Source organism: Chiloscyllium plagiosum, unplaced genomic scaffold (genome assembly GCF_037043375.1).
Source record: "Chiloscyllium plagiosum isolate Xiang-an unplaced genomic scaffold, Cpla_swu_hap1 HiC_scaffold_34, whole genome shotgun sequence".
NCBI lineage: Eukaryota > Metazoa > Chordata > Chondrichthyes > Orectolobiformes > Hemiscylliidae > Chiloscyllium > Chiloscyllium plagiosum.
Window position 1 is genome coordinate 42,264,538 of NW_028270172.1, and position 21,019 is coordinate 42,285,556.

General features: G+C 41.3%; 1 protein-coding gene across 1 annotated transcript in view; it reads left to right on the forward strand.

Moving 5' to 3' along the window:
- The window catches only part of LOC148141149 (uncharacterized), a 57,320-nt gene extending 36,510 nt beyond the window's left edge, over positions 1–20,810 (forward strand). Inside the window, exons 4-7 of the mRNA XM_087978456.1 lie at positions 4,727–4,905; positions 6,977–7,073; positions 7,183–7,342; positions 20,547–20,810. Coding sequence (XP_087834582.1) covers positions 4,727–4,905; positions 6,977–7,073; positions 7,183–7,339 — 433 coding nt within the window. The 3' untranslated portion in view covers positions 7,340–7,342; positions 20,547–20,810. The remainder of the gene's footprint in view (positions 1–4,726; positions 4,906–6,976; positions 7,074–7,182; positions 7,343–20,546) is intronic.
- The last annotated feature ends 209 nt before the right edge of the window (positions 20,811–21,019 follow it).

The window sequence follows — 21,019 nt, forward strand, 5'->3', positions numbered from 1 at the left end:
AGGCTACACTTAAAAACTAAGCACCTATCCGTTCCTGTGCTGTGAGCTCTCCCACAGAGGTTCCTCCAGGTTCAGCTGTGAATTCGCTGTTTGTTAATTTTTCATGGACACACTCTGATGTCCAGAGATACTTGAACTCAACAGCAAAGGTAGTAACTGTGCAGATTCACTGCTGTGTCAGACAGCAGTATAAGTTTCTTTCTTTAACCATGTGGTCAATGCTTTTCTCTGTCTTCCTCCTTTTTAAAGTGCTGTTGTTTTGATCTGTTTTTCCCCCCTAATTTCCAAATCAACATAACAGTATATAGAAAAGTAATTGCTGCTCCTGGAATTCAAGGAAATCACCTCCAACATCTAAAACATTTCAAATAAGGAGCAGCTCTTACATCCACAATGTTTTCCTGTCTTCCATCTTGGATTACGCAGAATCAATGACATAGGAAGAGTAAAGGACTTGATTCTGAGGAGACAATATAGGAAATTAGGCAGGAATTTGAAAAGTAGTTCCTCAAAGGTAGTAAAATCTGGATTGACTCTCTACCATGAGCGAGTGAGAGTTGGAATATGAGGATAGAACAGATGAATGCGTGACTGAAGAGCTGGTGTGGGGGAGAAGGATGCACATTTTTGGATCATTGTAATCTCTTCTTGGTAAAAAAGTGACCTGTATAAGAAGGACGATAGCACCTGAATTGGAAGGGGACTAATACACTGTTGGGGAGATTTGCGAGGAATGCTCGGGAGGATTTACACCAGTAAGGGATGGACCCAGGGAGATAATGAGAAAAGAGATCAGTCTGAGACTGCTGCAACTGGAAAATAGAGTATCTCAGTTCAGGCAGGCAGGAATAAAGCAGAGAACAGGTTGGACTGATGAATTAAAATACATTTATTTCAATGCAAGATGCCCAACAGGTAAGGCAGATGAACTCAGGGCATATTTGGGAACATAGGACGAGGATATCATAGCAATTACAGAAACATGGCTCGGGGATGGACAGGACTGGCAGCTTAATGTTCCAGGGTATAGATGCGATAGGAAGGATAGAAAGAAGGGCATGAAAGGAAGGCGAGTGGTGCTTTTGATTACGAATATCATAACAGCTGTACTTCGGGAGGCTATTCCGGGGAGTCCATCCAGGAAACTTATTTGGGTGGAACTCAGAAATAAGAAAGAGATGATCACCTTACTGGGATTGTACTACAGACTCCTCAGTAGTCAGTAGGAAATTGAGAAGCAAATTTGTAAAGAGATCTCAGTTATCGGTAAGAATTATAGGGTGGTAATGTTAGGGAATTTGAACATTCCAAACAGACTGACACTGCCATAGTGTTAAGAGCTTGGATGGACAGGAATTTGTTACACATGTACAAGAAAATTTTCTGATTCAGTATGTGAATGTACCTATGAGAAAAGGAGCAAAACTTGACCTACTCTTGGGAAATAAGGCAGTGCAGGTGACTGAGGTGTCAGTGGGGGAGCACTTTGGGGCTAGCGATCATAATTCTCTTGCTTTCAAAATAGTGATAGAAAAATGATGGACCAGATCTAAATTTCAAGTTCTAAACTGGAGGTAGAACAATTTTGATGGAATTAGGCAAAAACTTTCAAATGTAGATTGGGGGTGGGTATCTGCAGGTAAAGGGACCACTGGAAAGTTGGAAGCCATCAAAAATGATTTAATGAGAGTTCACAGAGAGTATGTTCCTGTGAGGGTGAAGGGTACACTTATTAGGTACAGGGAATGCTGGATGACAAGAGAAATTGACGTATTCTTCAAGATAAAGGAGGCATATGGCAGATATAGACAGCAGAAATTGAATGATTCCCTTGAAGAATATAAAGGCCATAGAAGTATACTTAAAGAGGGAAATCAGGATGGCAAAAAGGGGCTTTAGCAAATAGGGTTAAGGAGAATCAAAAAGAACTGTATAAATAAATGAAGGACAAAAGGGTAACTAGGGAGAGAACAGGACCCCTTAAAGATCAGCAAGACTGCCTACATATGGAACCGCAGGAGATGGGGGTAATATACTAAACGAGTATTTTACATCAGTGAATCCTGTGGAGAATGATATGGAAGCTAGAGAACATGAGGAAATAAATGGCTTCATTTTGAAAAATGTCCCTATTACAGAAGATGATGTGCTGAATGTCTTAAAATGACTGAAGATGGATAAATCAAGTGTACCCTAACATTTTGGAAGCGAGAGGGATGATTGTTGGGCCCTTTGCTCAGATATTTGAATCATCAATAGCCACAGGTGAGGTGCTGGAAGACGGGGGAAGCCAGGGAACTACAGACCAGTGAGTCTGACATCAGTGGTCGGCAAGCTTTTGGATGCGATCCTCAGGGACAGGATTTCCATGTATTTGGAAAGGAAAGGACTGATTTGGGATAGTCAACATGACTTTGACCATGGGAAATCGTGTCTCATGAACTTAATTGATTTTTTTTGAAGAAGTAACAAAGAGGATTGATGAAGAGAGAGCAATGGACGTGATCTATACCGACTTCAGTAAGGCGTTCAAAAAAGGTTTCTCATGGTAGACTGGTTCGCAAGGTTGGAAATTAGGGAGAACTAGCCAATTGGATACAGAACTGGCTCAAAAGGTAGAAGATAGAGGGTGGTGGTGGAGGGTTGCTTTTCAGAGTGGAGACCTATGACCAGAAGTTGCCACAAGGATTGGTGGTGGGTTCAGTGCTTTTTGTCATTTATGTAAATGATTTGGATATGAAAATAGAAGGTATAGTTAGTAAATTCGCAGATGACACCAAAATTGTTGATATAGTGGATAGCCAAGAAGGTTACCTCAGAGGACAACAGGAGCTTGATCAGATGGGTCGATGGGCTGAGGAGTGGCAGATAGAGTTTAATTTAGATAAATGTGAGGTGCTGCATTTTGGAAAGGCAAATCAGGGCAGGATTTATACACCTAATGGCAAGGTCCTGAGGAGTGTTGCTGAACAAAGAGACCTTGGAGTGCAGGTTTATATTTCCTTGAAAGGAGAGCCACAGATAGATAGGATAGTGAAGAATGCATTTGGTATGCTTATCTTTATTGGTCAGTGCATTGAGTATAGGAGTTGGGAGGTCATGTTGCAGCTGCACAGATGTTGTTGAGGCCACTTTTGGCATTGTTGTGTTGCCATTTTCTTACCAGACCATAGTGGCTGCTCTCTTCATTGGTGATTTAACCTGAGGGTCACCAGACCTCAGGCCAGGGAAGAGGTTGAGAAGGAGAGTCCATCATGGTAACCTCAAACCAGTAATGGGAATTGAACCCACACTGTTGGCATCACACTTTCAAGTCACACTTAGTTTTGCACCTTCTCCACTAGTACTTCCACATACTGAATCAGAAAATTTTCTTGTACACACTTAATAAATTCCTCTCCTTCTAAACCCTTAATGCCACGGCAACCCAATCTACATTTGGAAAGTTAAAATCCCCAACCATAACCACCCTATTAGTTTTACACATAACTGAAATCTCCTTTCAAATTTGTTTCTCAATTTCCCACTGACTATTATGGGGTCTACAATACAATCCCAATAAGGTGATCATTCCTTTCTTATTTCTCAGTTCCACTCAAATAACTTCCCTGGGTGTATTCCCAGGAATATCCTCCCTAAATACAGCAGTAATGCTATCCCTTATCAAAAACGCCACTCCCCTTCCTCTCTTGCGCCACCTCCCCCTTTCTATCCTTCCTATAGCATCTGTTTCCAGGAACATTAAGCTGCCAGCCCTGTCCATCCCTGAGCCACATCTCTATAATTGCCATGATATCCCAGTCCCATGTTCCTAACCATGCTCTGAGTTCATCTGCCTTCCCTTCTAGGCTTTTTACATTGAAATAAATGCAGTTTAATTTATCAGTCCTACCTTCATCTCTGCTTTGGTCCTGCCTGCCCTGACTGTTTGACTCACTCATTTTCCCAACTGTACCAGTCTCAGATTGATCTCTTTCCTCACTATTTCCCTGGGTCCAACCCCCCTAACCCATTGTCCCACCTTACCAGTTTAAAATATTCCCAAGTAGCTTGAGTAAATTTCCCTGCCAATATATTAGCCCCCTTCAAATTCAGGTGCAATCTGTCCTTCTTGTACAGGTAACTTCTACCCCAGAAGAGATTCCAATGATCCAAAAGCGTGAACCCTTCTCCCCTGCACCAGCTCCTCAATCACACATTCATCAGATCTATCCTCCTATTCCTATCCTCAGTAGCTCATACCACTGGGAGTAATTCAGATATTACTACTCTCAAAGACCTCCTTTTTAAATTCATGCCTAACTTTTTTTTTTATCCCTTCAGAATCTCATGCTTTTCCCTTTCTATGTTGTTAGTTCCAATGTGTACAATGACCGGCAGGTCCCTCTCCCCTTTGAGATCATTCTGCACCCTCTCAGAGATGTCTTTGAACTTGGCACCAGAGAGGCAACACACCAAACTGATTTCTTGCTGTCGGCTGCAGAAACGTCTGTCTGTGCCTCTGACTGCAGAGTCCCCTATCGCAATCAATCGCTTGGAACCCAATGTCCCCTGATTGCATTAGTGCCAATCTCGATACCAGAAACTTGGCATTTCATGCTACACTCTCCTGAGAGTCCATCATCCCCTACATTTTCCAAAACAGCATACTAAACTAAAATAAACTGGATACCAGGTACTAAAAATTCTCTATCTTTATCATAACACTTGCTTCATCTATTTTTAGGACTGAGGAAGAAGAGAGGCTGGTTGGGGCTTGTTACTGTGCAAAAATTGATGATCTCCTCCTGAAGTCAGATTTTGTGATGATAGTAGTAAGCTTGACTTCTCAAACTTCCAAAATGATTGGGGAAAGAGAGCTCAGTCTAATGAAACCCAACGCTACTCTCATTAATATCTCCCGTGGTAAGAAAATATATATGTGATTGCTTGTTTTAAAAATATAAATGTCGTTTGCAAAAATGTTTTCACCATCTGTTTGCTATGACTAAGTTCCTTATTTAAGAAGTTTCTGATTTTGTAATTCTATTAAATCTTTTATAAAAGTGACACATTTCTAACACAGAAAATTATCAAAACTAATTTTTTGGACGGGTTTTACAAGATTCCATAGTTTATACTCTTCTTCACAGGAGCACTTGTGAATTCCACTGATTGATGGTTTCAGCATTGCATCTCCGGGGAGCAGCCTAAATATTTATGTAGTTATGTCAACAATATATGTTTCCTTTCAAAGGGGCAACATCTTCCAATTAGTAAGGATCAAACAGACTGGGCAAGACACTTATTGTATATTAGAACATATAACAGAGCTTTCCATGCAGTAGTTAAACTCATTCACCACCTCACAAAGTGGACTACCCAAAGTCAACTTGAAGGTCAAGATTAGAGTAATATTGCTGGTATATAAACTGTATGAAATTTTCATCGATAGTGCATGAAATATTGAGAAAAGGATTATAAATCAATATAAGAAAGCTTGGTTGTGGTGATGTGTGAGCAGGATCTGCTTCAGGATGACCTGAAGCTAAGTGGAGAATTGGAAGCCATTGAAAGAGTTTTAGAATGCTGGAGAAAAATAAATCCTGCATAAGTTTCAGGAGAAGATGCATTGACGTAGCGGCAGAGACAAGTGATGATACTTGGTCATATCATCCAGCAGGAGTTCATAATCAAACAAGGGGCTTCATGGATTGAGGTTTGTGCACAGAGCTGACAGCATCACTTATAATCAGATAGAACAATGTGTGCACATCGCTTTATATGCTGCTGACACCTTTGGCCCTTCTGGATGAAGATCCCAAATGTTTAAATGTTTAGGGTGGCAGCATGGTGGCTCAGTGGTTAGCACTGCACCAGGGTCCCAGGTTTGGTTCCAGCCTCGGGCGTCTGTCTGTGCGGAATTTGCACATTCTCCCCGTGTCTGAGTGGGTTTCCCCCGGGTGCTCTGGTCTCCTCCCACATTGCAAAGATGTGCAGGTTAGGTGAATTGACAATGCTAAATTGCCCTTAGTGTTCGGTGCATTAGTCAGAGTGGCATGGGTCTGGGTGGGTTACTCTTCGGAGGGTTGGTGTGGACTGGTTGGGCCGAAGGGCCTATTTCCACACTGTAGGGAATCTAATCTAATCTAAATACCTTTGTGCACGAAGTTTAGCAGTCAAAGAATTATCCACCAGTGGCTGTGCCAGAGCGGTGCCACCTTCAGAGACAATTCTGGAGAATGACCAGGGAGTATACATCATACAGGCTTTTGCACTCGACCTTTCACATGCCTGTAATCTTTGTTGGTTCCCTCTAAAAGCCCTCTGACGTGTGTGCTGCAGTTTCCTCCCTCACAGACCCAGTCACTTAGCCTGCACTTGCAATTTCCAGATGGAAGGCAATAGTAAGTACTCTTCCTCCTCGTCATTATTGCAACATTCTCCCAGCCTCAACATGACTCCTCAAATATCTATCCCATTAACCGAGAAGGAATTACACTTGCAGAAATCTAAACCTAACTCATCTACATTTACCCACAGCAGCCACTCAGGCCCAGGCACATGAGGTGAACATGCCTGGTTTTGTCATTCATGTCCCCATCTCTTCAAGCCACTACTGACTTGTTCTAACCATTGAAACAGTGCTGCTGTTGAACCAGAATGCCTTGTCCATGGAGAAACATAATGAACAGTAATCAAGAAAACAGGAGATAGTGGTTACCTCAACCAATCATTTTTGAGTTAATGAATTCTTTATAAAGTTAACATTACAGTTATATGTTAGATGCAATATTTTTCCCTAACTGACATTAATTTCAAGTAAAATGAATGATATGGCCTCCACAACTGCAATAAAACATTTTTGGGATAAATTTCCCCAAAATAAATGTTGCTAAAACTATATAACTTTTACTTTGCATGCATATTTCAAATCTATGTTCCACATACAGTAGACTATGAGACCAAGCTAACATAGTTTGCTTGATATCTCAAGGTGGAGTGATTGAGCAGGATGCTTTAGTGAAAGCACTTCAGAATGGGGTTATTCGTGCAGCAGCACTAGATGTCTCTGAACCAGAGCCCCTTCCAAGGTATGTTGTCACATTCATTTATTCAAATTATCAATTCAAAAATAGCAATCAATGACCTTGGCACAGAAACCCATTTGACATCACAACCATCTTGTGCTTTTCCTAAAAGGAATCATCCTTTACTACACATACCAAATATCATTCTGACTCCCCACATTGGAGGTGCTACTGAAAAGACCACTCGTGAAATCCTGGAGAAAATGATTGAAAATGCTATGGCTGCTGTTCGTGGATTTCCGATGCCTGACGAAGTGCTGCTGTCATGATGGGTATAAGCAGTAGAGATTTTGTGATCCTTTGATACTAATACATTGTAGGAATGACCACCTCAACATCAATTCATTAAAAACAAGAATGTCAACATTTTAGTGAAGAAATAAGGTTTTATTTCCTGTTGTCAGCCAAAATAATACTGGGATTTTCCTTTTCCCTCCTTTCATATTAATTTATAAAATTCAGGCCAGCTCTCACACTGAAGCACAAGAATCTTCATGCAGATATGACAAGATGAATAATGAATTGACTTAACAAGTAAATCATTGTGATTCTACTTCTGCCCACCAACACTATATTCATCAGACCCAGCCCAGGAACAGGAGCTGATCAATACTGAGGCCCACCTCTGTTTATTGAAATAACAGCCCAGTCTGGTGATGTGTACAGCTCCTTGACATTCACTCTCTTATTACCCCATGCCCTCAAGACATCCCTCATCTCTGTATAATCCCGAGCCGTCATCCAATATCCATGGTAAAAATAACTCACAAGCTATATACTAACAATTGCAAATCCTTGGGAAGGTGATCAATTTGACTAAATAAATAAATATTACTTGAATTTCACTTGAAAACCATGATCTCAGACCAAGTCAAAATCTGTCACAATAAGAAAGTTCATATTCTGTTTGACCACTATGTGAACTAACCCTCCAGAGCGGAATCAAATAGTTGTTTTGAAAGTCAGCCAACTATTCATAACAAGATTCCATTGAAGAACTGGGTCAACAAACACTCCTTGGCTTAATTCAGTAAAGCATTTGAAGATAATCAGATGCCCAGCCTTCTGCCAAAGCTTGAAAACCAAGCAAATGGACGAACTAAACTTCAAGGAAACCATCAAAGCTATGGGTACATTTCACACTGTTAGATCCAAACTTCAACTACCAGGGGGTTGTCACAACCACCTGATGAAGGAGCAGTGCTCCGAAAGCTAGTGCTTCCAATTAAACCTGTTGGACTATAGCCTGGTATTGTGTGATTTTTAACTTTGAACACCCCAGTCCAACACCGACATCCCCAAACCATTTCTGAAATAAGCTGCATCAACACTCACTGTACTAGAAACAGACATAATTCTTTTGTTAGTTTTAAAATAGTTATGGAAAAGACAGACCTGATGTAAAGGTTGAAGTCCTAAATTGGAGTAAGGCCAATTTTGATAGGATTAGGCAAGAACTTTCACAAGTTGATTGGGAGAGGCTATTCACAGTAAAGGGATATGGCAGATGGAGTGTAATTTAGACAAATGTGAGGTGTTGCCTTTTGGTATGGCAAACCAGGGCAGAACTTATACAGTTAATGATACGGTTCTGGAGAGTGTGGCTGAAAAAAAGAGACCGAAGGGTGCAGGTGCACAATTAGTGGAGTGGGAGGTAAACGGGGTGGTGATGTGATGATACTGTGGCTTTAAGAAGTACATATTGTTCTGTGTTTTTTTGAAGAGAGGTTTAAAGACAGATACAACAAGCTGGCTATTTGAATCCAGTAAAGTAAAGAGCTTATGAGGCTTTGGGTATTTTTTTTAAATTGGAGCAATGGAGGCAGCCGAAATGAGTGGGGTCAGGCTTCCACAGAGCCAGCACTGTTTTTACTGTTAATGCTTCAGTGGCAGTTGTTAGGTTCTTGAAGCTGGGTGGAAGCTGCAATACATTTCTCCCTGCTACTCTCTCTCTCACACACACAGAGTCTTCTTGTTTTTTTTTTCTTTCCTCCTAGACTAGACAATTGCCTGTAAGACAATCTATTTTGCTGAATTTGCCTTTATTGGGGGTGTGTTTATGGGATGTTACTATATTGGAACAGTTACTGTTTATTCATTAAGTAATCTATTGTTCTGCTAAGTTTTCTATCAGAGTTAAATTATTACAATTTGTCTTCTAATGTATTTTAACTATCGTGTATGAGACAAGTGCATTTTGCTTCAACACTGGTAATTTGACCAATCAAATTGCGCCCAGAACACAATACCTTTAAAATAAGAAAAGGGTACAGTCTGGTCTCCTTTCTTAATATATAAATTCAAAATATATTGTGGTCCATAACAAATTGGTGACTCTTGTTGGGATCAAAATCTCTATTTCTAGAATGGATTTAAGATTATGGGACTCAAAGGCAGTGAGTAGTAAGTGTTGAATTTTTTTCATTTCAAGCATTGTATTTTGTTGGTTTAAACAGGGTGTGCCTTGTGTAATAATGGCTCTTTCAGTCACTAAGGGTTTCCTCAGGGTGGAAGAAGTCACTTCAAAAGTTTTACAGAAAGTAAGCAAGGCAAAGCTTCCAGAATTGGCAAAAAAGCTGGAGGTGGGGTTGCCTGTACCTGTGAGGAAAGTGGAGATAGTTGTGGCAATTGCACAGGATTTACAATTGTCAGGAATACAATCGGAATCTTTGGAAATGGCTAAAATTTGATTGCAAGTGAAGCAGCTGGAATTAAAGGCAATGGAAAGGGAAAAAGAAAGGAAAGAATAGCCAGACCAGAACAAAAAGGAAGAGAAAAGGAAATGAAACTTTGAATTACGATTAAAAGCAGAAGGTAAAGGAGAGAAAGGCCCCAACAGAAGAAAGGGGGAATGGGGATAGAGAGAGAGAGAGAGAGAGAGAGAGAGAAGAAAAGGAGTGTAGTGATTGGAACCAGCAGGAATGCAAATGCAGGCTACCTGCTTACTTTAAGCAAGAGAGACAGTTTACTTCAGGGGATGACATTAGGTGCCAGAATCACAGAAATGGCCCTGCACAATTTACCATGACTGATAATGCTTATAATGTATAATCGACCAGTTTATGACAACCAACTGGTTTCTACAGGAAAAGCACTGCTCCTAAGACTGCAACTAAAGCCTCAGATGCTGTAATGATTGGAAAAGCCAACTTGTATTAAGCTAGGACATCTACGACACAACATGCCCTTGATCCTGTGAAAAGCATTCAATTGATGCAGCCACATTCTTGCGCTTTCTTGCAGAATGTGTCAGGGTTCTGTGGTAGTTGCAAAGTGAGACAAAAGCAATCACCAACTGGTTTACCATCTTCTAAGATCTTGGGAGTCATGAACTGAGTTTGAAGTAGCAAAATCCTGAAAGGTCTTTAGTCTTTTTAATGTCTACCATCATTGTTGATTATGTTGCGAGAAGAAAATACATTCTTTTGAAAATAATACATGCTGTTTTGGGTGAGCCCTTCCACAGGTAATTGCTTTAGGACTCTGATCGTGTCACCCTGTTTCCCAAGTATCAATATGTTAACATGTGGCATATGACTATTTGAAGACATTATACGATATTGGACATATTCCTTTGGAAAATGATGAGGACCAAAGTGATCCCAATGTTAATCTGGTAAAGCAAAACTTTCCAAATGAATGTGGCAAGCAATTAGATTAGATTACTTACAGTGTGGAAACAGGCCCTTCGGCCCAACAAGTCCACACCGACCCGCCGAAGCGCAACCCACCCAAACCCATAACCCTACATTTACCCCTTCACCTAACACTACGGGCAATTTAACATGGCCAATTCACCTAACCTGCACATTTTTGGACTGTGGGACGAAACCGGCGCACCCAGAGGAAACCCACGCAGTCACAGGGAGAATGTGCAAACTCCACACAGTCAGTCCCCTGAGGTGGGAATTGAACCCGGGTCTCTGGTGCTGTGAGGCAGCAGTGCTAACCACTGTGCCACCGTGCCACAATCTTGATTGGTTACCAATAGCACCTGGCAAAATGCATTGAGATTCATGAGAAACACACTTTTGGATAATTTTGTTGAACTCTCATTAACTCGGGTAGACATTCGGTGGATTCCTCTTGACATCTCTCTGTTGAGCAGTGAAAGATCAACACAAATTTGCTAGGTTTGGGTACAGCACTATGCTTGAACATTGCTCAGCTGGTTTCATAACTGGAAAAAAAAACACCTTACTTTGGTCATCTCTACATATTGTTTCACTAAAGAATGCTGTGTCTTACATCAAGAGACAACATGTACTTCAGTAAACTCTCTAACCTTACCATTCTGAAATAGACACCTCTCAAAAAGGCCTTGGTACGGGTCTGCTGCAGGACAACTAATGTGTCACATTCAGATCCAAAACCCATCACAATGGCACAGGAAAATAACTCCAATACAGAAAGTGGAATGTTGGCATGGGTATTTGGCATCTAGAGGTTCCACTATATTTGTTTGATAAATACTTTGCAGTCCAAACTGTTCAGAAGCCTGTGGAAACAATTTGTAGGGAACAAATTACAGGTAAAGATAAAGTTGCCACAGTCCTACTGGACCATAGGGCAGCTCTCTAATGAGAGAGAGAGATGACTGGTAATGGTATAACCTGAGGGTCACCACACCTCAGGCAAGGGGAGAGGTTGAGAAGGACAATCCTTTATCATAACCTCAGCTGGTGCAGCTGAACCCACACTGTTAGTATTATTGTAAATTGTAAACCAGCTGTCCAACCAACAAAGTTATTCACCCCACCCCCCACCCCCACCCCTTCTTACAAGTGCAATACCACTGTTCCAATGTCTTCTCATCAAATTCCACAAGGGTTACAACCTAGAAGTTCAGTAGAAACAGGGATCCTGGATAATAATGGCTTGGAAATCCAGCTGTACCCTTCGATCGGCAGGTAGATGTAGATTAAAACACAGGATCAGGAATAGGAATGGCCACTCAGCCCCTCGAGCCTGCTGCAACATTTAAGATGATCACGGTTGATCTGATTATATGATTAAGTCCACATTCCCACCAGCCTTTTAACCTTTCACCACTTACTTAATTTGAATCTGTCCACCTCTGCTCTGAAATATTCAAAGACTCCGCTTTCACCGTTTTTTTTCAGGGAGACAGTTGCAAAGAATCATGACTCTCATAGAATCAGTATCCCAGCAGTGTGGAAGCAGGCCATTCAGTCCATCAAGTCCACATTGCCCCTCTGAACATCATCCCTTCCAGACCCAATCCGCTACCCTATCATTGCTACCCTATCCATCTTGCACATAACAGAAACATTTAGAAGCCTTAACAGTGAGAAAGAAACTTCATTCATGTAGTGCAAAGTGCTATGTTTGTGAAATACTTGGTTCCACATAACATAGACAGCTGCACATCCAAAAGAAAATGTTAATGTTCTTTATTCTTTCTTTTCTTACTGCTACAGCTGGGTGCTACCTTGACAGCTGCAGCTAAGCTTGAGGAAGCCTGCTGACCACTTTGACAGAATGCCTCAGGTGACTTTGGTGGGTGAATTCTGGTCGTTTAGGAGCTAGAGCAGTGAGGCCTGCTGTGGGATGCCTGCATAGATGTAATCTTCTTGGCCTACCCTCCTTGAGGTTATTAGGTCACAGGCAGATGAAGGTGGAGAGGCACTTCTCTGCCGAAGTATCCTGGGATAAGAATTCTTGGATGCCTGGCTGTCAGTCCTCCTCCCTGTTGGGGCACAATGGCACCATCTTCACACTTTGAAGGGATGTAGCACTTGCAGGGAGGCCTAACCTCGCCATTGAATGAATTCATCCATGCGCCTGTAGCTTGAATAATAGATTGAAGTTCCCTTTGTTTGCTCTGCTGGACCTAACTTCCCAGGGCAGCGGCCGTCACTATGGAAGCTGCCAGGCCAGAACTACTCGGTCAGACAGAACTTGGCCAGATTCCGAGGCATCTTGTTCCAGTCTACACGTAATCTCTGACACCTCTGCCTAACATTCCTCTGCTTCTCATGCATTCCATTGGTTCGTTCATGTCCACATCCAGAGTCTCATCATCATAGTGTGCTCAGCAGGGACCTGTTCTCCAAATATCCTCTGGGTTTTAGAGAGCTTGGTCATGATTTCATCCACTGGCTATAAGGCCCATGTCTGTGCCAAGCTCACCAGCAGTTGTCCCTGAGCCTATTCAGGATAGATTACACACCCAAGTGAACGTATCTGCACTTGTGGAAGATGGGAGGAACATTTTGATGGTACATTCTCAGAGCTTCACAGATATTCCTTCTCAGGGGTGTATCTGATGGCGATACTACATTTGAGTATACCTTGATAGAGATAAGAGCCACTTCTTATTGGTCTACCTATTGGTTTTCTAGAGACCCTTTGAACAAAGCTGGGCGGCACAGAGGCACAGTAGTTAGTACTGCTGTCTCACAGCGCCAGGAACCCGGGTTCACCTTGGGTCACGGTGTGGAGTTTGCTCATTCTCCTGCATCTGTGTGAATTTCAACCAATCTGGTTTCCTTTCACAGTCAAAAATTGATTGGCCATGGTAAATATGAAGTCACAGAGATAGAGTAAGGGGCTATGTATGGGTGGGATGCTCTTCAGAGGGTTGGTGTGGACTCAACGAATGACCTCTTTCCATACTGTAAGAATTCCGTGATTCTGAACAAAACAGGTTTGTGGATCCCTACCTAAAATATGGTAGTAGCAGAGTTATGGGGACCCAAATCCTGCTAGCTCATACAACATGATATGCAGTGATAAGGATTCATCATACAGCTGTGGAGGGAACAAAAGATGAACTTTGTGTTTTAAATTTCTGTAATTAAAATGGTGCCAAACTGAATTATACACATCTCACTGTATTTTCATAAATACAAGTGACAATAAATTGCTATTTGATTCTGTTATATTTGAGAAAGCCTCCGGAAGGGTCCAAAGGTTTACCAAGGATAAGCACATCAATCATGAGGAGAGGCTGGAAAAAACAGACTGATCCTTGATCCAAGAGAAGGTTCAGAGATGGCCTATTCAAGGTTTTCAAAATGAGGAGAGATTTGACAGAACCAGTCCTTCTGGTGAGGGGATCAAAAACCAAAAGTTACAGATTTAAAAATCATCGGCAAAAGATCTAGAGGGAAAATGTAGGATTTTTTTAAAATTCAGATTCAATAACCTCTGGAATGTTCACCATGAAAAGATAGCAGAAGTTGATTCCATAAATAATTTAAAAATGTACTCCAGGATTAGGTCTTTTCAAGGTTCAAAGTTTGTGAGAAGATTTGTAGCTCGGGTGCTCGTTGTTGTGGTTCTGTTCACCGAGCTGGGAATTTGTGTTGCAGATGTTTCATCCCCTGTTTAGGTGACATCCTCAGTGCTTGGGAGCCTCCTGTGAAGCGCTTCTGTGATCTTTCCTCCGGCATTTGTAGTGGTTTGAATCTGCCGCTTCCGGTTGTCAGTTCCAGCAGTCCGCTGCAGTGGTCGGTATATTGGGCCCAGGTCGATATGCTTATTGATTGAATCTGTGGATGAGTGCCATGCCTCTAGGAATTCCCTGGCTGTTCTCTGTTTGGCTTGTCCTATAATAGTGGTGTTGTCCCAGTCGGGTTGGTTGGTGCGGGTGTCCCAGAGGTGTTCCCTGAAACGTTCGGCATGTAAGCGGCCTGTCTCCCCAATGTAGAGGAGTACAATGTACCATAACATGCCTAGTATCTAAATAGATCTAAGTTATAGCCAGGGTTTCTGATTTGTAATAGCCTGGCCACCATATTCTAGCTTAAAAAAGTATCAAAATCCATCACTATGTTCTCTCTCAGATACACATGTGTGCAGCCATGCAGTCAGAAAACTGAAATAGACAGACAACTCACAATTTCTTCAGGAGAAATTTCCAGCATAAGTCATGACCTTTAAAATGGAATAATAACAGAAAATGTGAATAAGCTTAGCAAGTTTGGAGGCATCTGTGGAACGAGAATAAGAGTAAACATTTCGAATCCAATGACTCTTCTTCTCGTTCTCTTGTTCTGGAGTTTCTCCAGCATTTCTTATTTCAGATTTCCATCATTCTAAATATATTGCTTTTCTTTTAAAATGAAAACTTTTTACAGTCAAAAATATATGGCTGAATTTTATGGCTGTCTGCTGGACATGATTTCATTTAAAGTGTCAGGTGGCTAGTCCATGCCTTCCCATCCATCCATGACAAATCCCCATAGGCTGGTGGGTGCTGAAACCGACAACCTACCCACCAATCATGTTTTCAAAAGTAACTAATGGAAATTGAAATTCTTAACAAGCCAAATGGCCGCAATATTACATTGCCGTGCTATAATACTGTAGCTACAGCAGACAGGTCGGAGTTTAAAAGCACTTTTTTCATTCAGCTGGTTGAGAGGTGGGAAGGAAGTGGGAGGTAGTAGTGTCAACATTCCAAGAAGGATGGAAGGCCAAAGTGTTTCACAACAGCAGAAGCTTTATATTACAATGTGACCACTCTGCAGGCAAGGCACATATTAAGATGCTTTCTTCCAAAATGTCAATGTCAGGTGCTTAAAGGGATAGTCCAACAAACTTAGATAAACACACAATAAATAATGAAATGCAATGAAAACATGTTCAGTATTTGCAATTATATATACAATGGTTCACAGAAATTGAAAGAATCATTTATCATTTCTCAGCCCTTTGAATTTGGCTTCTGCCCACCAAACATTTTTGGATTGCAGTAACATGATGCATATAGACATAGAACATCACATGATTGGACTCTTAAAATGATAGTCCAACATACCTACATAAACGTATATGAAAGACGGTACATGCACCCTGTATGTGTCAGGAGCACATTCCGACGAAACTGCTGTTTGCCACTTCTCATCTGACCACCAAATCCTATGCCTCATCCTGCTCCTTAGGCTCCTTGCAAGCTCCCTGCCAAAAATGCCAGGGTCCGAGCTAGATCCAACTGACAATCTCTGTGGGTTTGCTTATAGCCTCAAAAGGTTTCCATTGCCACATTCTGGCATTGTTGGAACTGGACGGCTCTTGAAGTTAGAACATCCTTGTGCTAAGTGTTGGAAATATCTATCGTCATATCGCTAAGGTTGTCTATTTTGGCTGTGGGCTGTCCTCTATAAAATGTCCATTTGGGACTGACTTTACTTCTGGATTTGGGAAACAATTTGTACCATAGCTGCCCCTCTCACTCCATAAATTTCAACACAGTGTTCAGAGGAGCTTTGAGCCTGCGAAAATAAAGAAAACTTAGAGGGAACATTAGCCACCATCTGACTCTCCTCAATAATGAACATTTACCCTCCAAAAGATGCATGCTCCCAGATAACTGAAAATAAATGATTTAACAACAGAGCAAACAAGTAAACAAAATTCACAAAATATAAGAGAAAATGCTGGAAAAACTCAGCAGGTCTGGCAGCATCTGTAAGGAGAGAAAAGAGCTGATGTTTCGAGTCTAACTGACTTTTGATGCTGCCAGACCTGCTGAGATTTTCCAGCATTTTCTCTTTTGGTTTCAGATGCCAGCAGCCGCAGTAATTTGCTTTTAATCACAAAGTATAGTTCATTTAAAATAAATGTACATTTGCTATGCTCCTTGAAATATTAAAACAAAGCCTCACTTCCATTTTTCTGCTTTCTGAAGTCTCTGGAACCAATATTGAGTTCAGCCATTCTGATCCCTACTGGATGCCTTGAATAAAAACTCCTTCATTGATCAGTTTAAGCTGTGATCACAGTCTGGAGCAAAGCCTAAACACAACGTTAAAGTCATGACAACCCTGACTAGAGTGAACAGTGGCACTAACAATATTTGACACAAATGCGCGGTGCTGCATTTTGGGAAAGCAAATCTTAGCAGGATTTATACACTTAATGGTAAGGTCCTAGGGAGTGTTGCTGAACAAAGAGACCTTGGAGTGCAGGTTCATAGCTCCTTGAAAGTGGAGTCGCAAGTAGATAGGATAGTGAAGAAGGTGTTTGGTATGCTTTCCTTTATTGGTCAGAGTATTGAGTACAGGAGTTGGGAGGTCATGTTGCAGCTTTACAGGACATTGGTTAGGCCACTGTTGGAATATTGCGTGCAATTCTGGCCTCCTTCCTATCGGAAAGATGTTGTGAAACTTGAAAGGGTTCAGAAAAGATTTACTAGGAAGTTGCCAGGGTGGGAGGATCTGAGCTACAGGGAGAGATTGAACAGGCTGGGGCTGTTTTCCCTGGAGTGTCGGAGGCTGAGGGGTGACCTTATAGAGGTTTACAAAATTATAAGGGGCATGGAAAGGATAAATACACAAAGTTTTTTCCCTGGGGTCGGGGAGTCCAGAACTAGTGGGCATAGGTTTAGGGTGAGAGGGGAAAGATATAAAAGAGACCTAAGGGGCAACTTTTTCACGCAGAGGGTGGTACGTGTATGGAATGAACTGCCAGAGGATGTGGGGGAGGCTGGTACAATTGCAACATTTAAGACGCATTTGGATGGGTATATGAATAGGAAGGGTTTGGAGGGAAATGGGCCAGGTGCTGGCAGGTGGGACTAGATTGGGTTGGTATATCTGGTCGGCATGGACGGGTTGGATTGAAGGGTCTGTTTTCATGCTGTACTACTTCTCTATGACTCTATGACTCTAAATTCATTCCTAACCATGCAGAGATCATCATTACTACTTGCAGTGCTTTAAAATGATTTCTCCACACTTCACTCTCTTTCAACAGCTTGTTTTCTTAGCTAGGTCCACACCCAATCTTTTTATTCTCTTGTTGAATGTAAGAGTTGCCACTTGGCCAGCATTTACTGACCATCCATAGTTACCCATGAGAAGTTGGTGGGAAGCTGCCTTCTTGAACAACCATAGTCCACATGCTATAGATTGACTCACAATACCATTAAGCAGAGAATTTCGGGACTTTGGTGGGACAGTGAAGGAATGGCAATATATTTCCAAGTCAGGAAGTGAATGTCTTGGAGGGGACCTTGCAAGTGGTACTGTTCCTGTATATCTGCTGCCCTTGCCCTTCTCGATGGAAGTGGTTTTGGCTTTGGAATCTACTGTCTAAGAATCTTTAGGGAATTCCTACAAGACATCTTGTTGATAGTACATTGCTGTTACTGGGAATCAGTGGCTGAGGGAGTGGATGCTTGTGGATATGGTGCCAATCAAGTAGGATGCTTTGTCCTGGATGGTGTCAAACTTACTGAGTGTTGTTAGAGCTACACTCATCCAGGCAAGTGATGAGTATTGCATCACGTTCCTGACTTGTGCATTGTAGATGGTGGGCAAGCTCTGGGGAGGCAGGAGGTGAGTTATTTGCTGCTGTATTCCTAACCTCTGACCTGTTAACATGGCCAATGGAGTTTTATGGTGAGTCCAGCTGAGTTTCTGGTCAACAGCAATCCCCAGGATATTGATAGTGAGGGATTCAGTGATGGTAACACCATCAAATGTCAAAGAGTGGTGGTTAGATTGTCTCTTACTAGAGATGGTAATTACCTAGCAATGTTTCAAAAATTTATTTTCTGAACCAATTAAGCACAGTGAAGAATGTCTGTATTCAAACTCACAGAATCTAGTAATGAACAATGGAAAACTAAAATTGGAATGAATTGTTTGGTGATTCAGATAGTGATCAGAATGATTTTGAAGGATTTCAACATGAAGTATTGGAGCTAATTTTGTCATAGGATACGAAAACTTTTTCTTAGATTACCTACAGTGTGGAAACAGGCCCTTCGGTCCAACAAGTCCACACTAACCTACCGAAGTGCAACCCACCCAAACCCATTCCCCTACACTCAACACTACGGGCAATTTAGCATGGCTAATTCACCTAACGTGCACATTTTTGGACTGTGGGAGGAAACCGGAGCAAACCCACACAGACACGGAGAGAATGTGCAAACTCCACACAGTCAGTCGCCTGAGGCGGGAATTGAACCCGGGTCTCTGGCGCTGTGAGGCAGCAGTGTTAACCACAGTGCCACTTCTGTCATAAATTCCTTCCAAATCCTCAGAGATCATGGAGACTCATCAGAAGCTACTGTGCAAAGACATCCATTGGGAATTAACAATTGCACAACAACCATATTTGGCACATTAAAGGTGAAGGCTGTATCTGCATCCCAGTCCTCACAGTTCTTCACCTGTGGAAATGTTTGTCACAACTGGTACATCTGAAAATATGCTTGCAGCTGTGCCAACACAGGACACAAAGGAAGCAAAAAAAATCACTTACGCATCGTACGTGATGTCAGAAACTGAATGCAAATATTTTACTGAAGTGCAGGAAGTATTAGTTTACACGTACACCTGTCGACGCTGGCACATGTACCACATTGGTAGAAGATTCACTCTCTGCACCGATTATCAAGTGCTGACTACAATGTTAAGCCATTTCAAGATCTAGTCATTGACAGATCGATGGAATCAAGATCATCAGTATTAACTTCAAGATTGAATATCTTGCAGGCCCTTGCAATTAGGTTGACTATCTTTTTCATTAGTCGATCACACAGAACTCCAACCTCAAATTTGCTCATCACAACAGAGACAACAAAAACTTTGATGTCTCGATACAAATATTATTTCTGTACTTGGTCAAACAAGGCAAATTGAATTCTACGAAATAACTTTATATACAAATATCTGTTCCTTCGATGGTTTAGTTTAAAATAAGGTATTTGAGTTTTCCAAAGGGAAAAAATGTAGTATTCAATAGTTAAGAGTTTGATTATCATGTTGTGGTCTGTTTACTCTTGATCCTCTTTATGCTTAATTGGGGGGCAGCGGGAGGGGGGGGGGGTCTCAGAAAACAGTAATGTAAGTATTTTAAAGCACAGTAAATGAAACTTATGTTCATAGAAACTCGTGTTGTCTCTGCATGGATCCATAAAATATACAACATGAGTAGCTTTGTTGTATAATATCAAACTTTGATTCGTCCCTGAGCTTGGCATCTTCAGTACCCCATTAACTTTGGCATTATTGTTGCATAAGTAATTGCTCTTGGTACATTTGATATTCAATGTTAGAAATTAACTTTTTGACAATTTTAGGATCAAATTCATTCCCCATTTCTATGACGCTATGACACAACTGCTTGCAAGGATGGTCACATACTTCTGCCCTTAGTGAAATTGTTTATCTTCAGATGTTTGCAGTTGTTGCAAATATTTCAGATGCTGTCCTGGATAAGTTCATTTTTGCACATTTCCAAGGGCTGAACTACATTCATAAGGCCAGGTATAACTGCTAAGTTGGTTTTGGTTGATTGTGTAACACAGACTACACTGTTGACAAGGTGGGATATGAACAAATCCCAGAGAAGCAAAGTTCTTTCTTCAATAGTCCCCCATTCTCAAATTTCACACTTATTTGATCTATTTCTTCAATTAAACCTTTCTTGTGCAAGTGGATCACAGTGCCTTTCTGAAATTTTTTTTGTCCCTATTCTTAAATTATTTAAAAGGGCGCCGATTTGTGGTGTGGGATCGTCTTCAAATAATGATCGAAATCAGTGAGTGGAGAAAATAGCCTCTTTATTCAGCAACCACAAGAAGCATAATTTCAAGGTGGCAACAGAGTCCCAAAATACAGATCTTACACTAGCCTCTTTATGCACAGTTCTTACATATATTAAAATTCCCATTACTGTGATGTTATATTGTTTTATCTATAATACACAATGGAATGACAGGCATCTGTCCTGGGAGACAGGAGATTGATTAAAACATGTGCTAAATACTAGCTGCTACTCCTGATAGGATTAAGTGTGACTGTCCTGTCAGCTTGTATAATTAAGAGGTGTTAATCCTTTGTCTTAACTGTTAGTAAACATTAGTAAAACATTTACTAGGCTGACATGCTTTAAATAAGTTAGAAATTGTACCTGTATTTAAGAAAAGAATAAAGGATATTAAACTGATTACCACAGCCGATGTG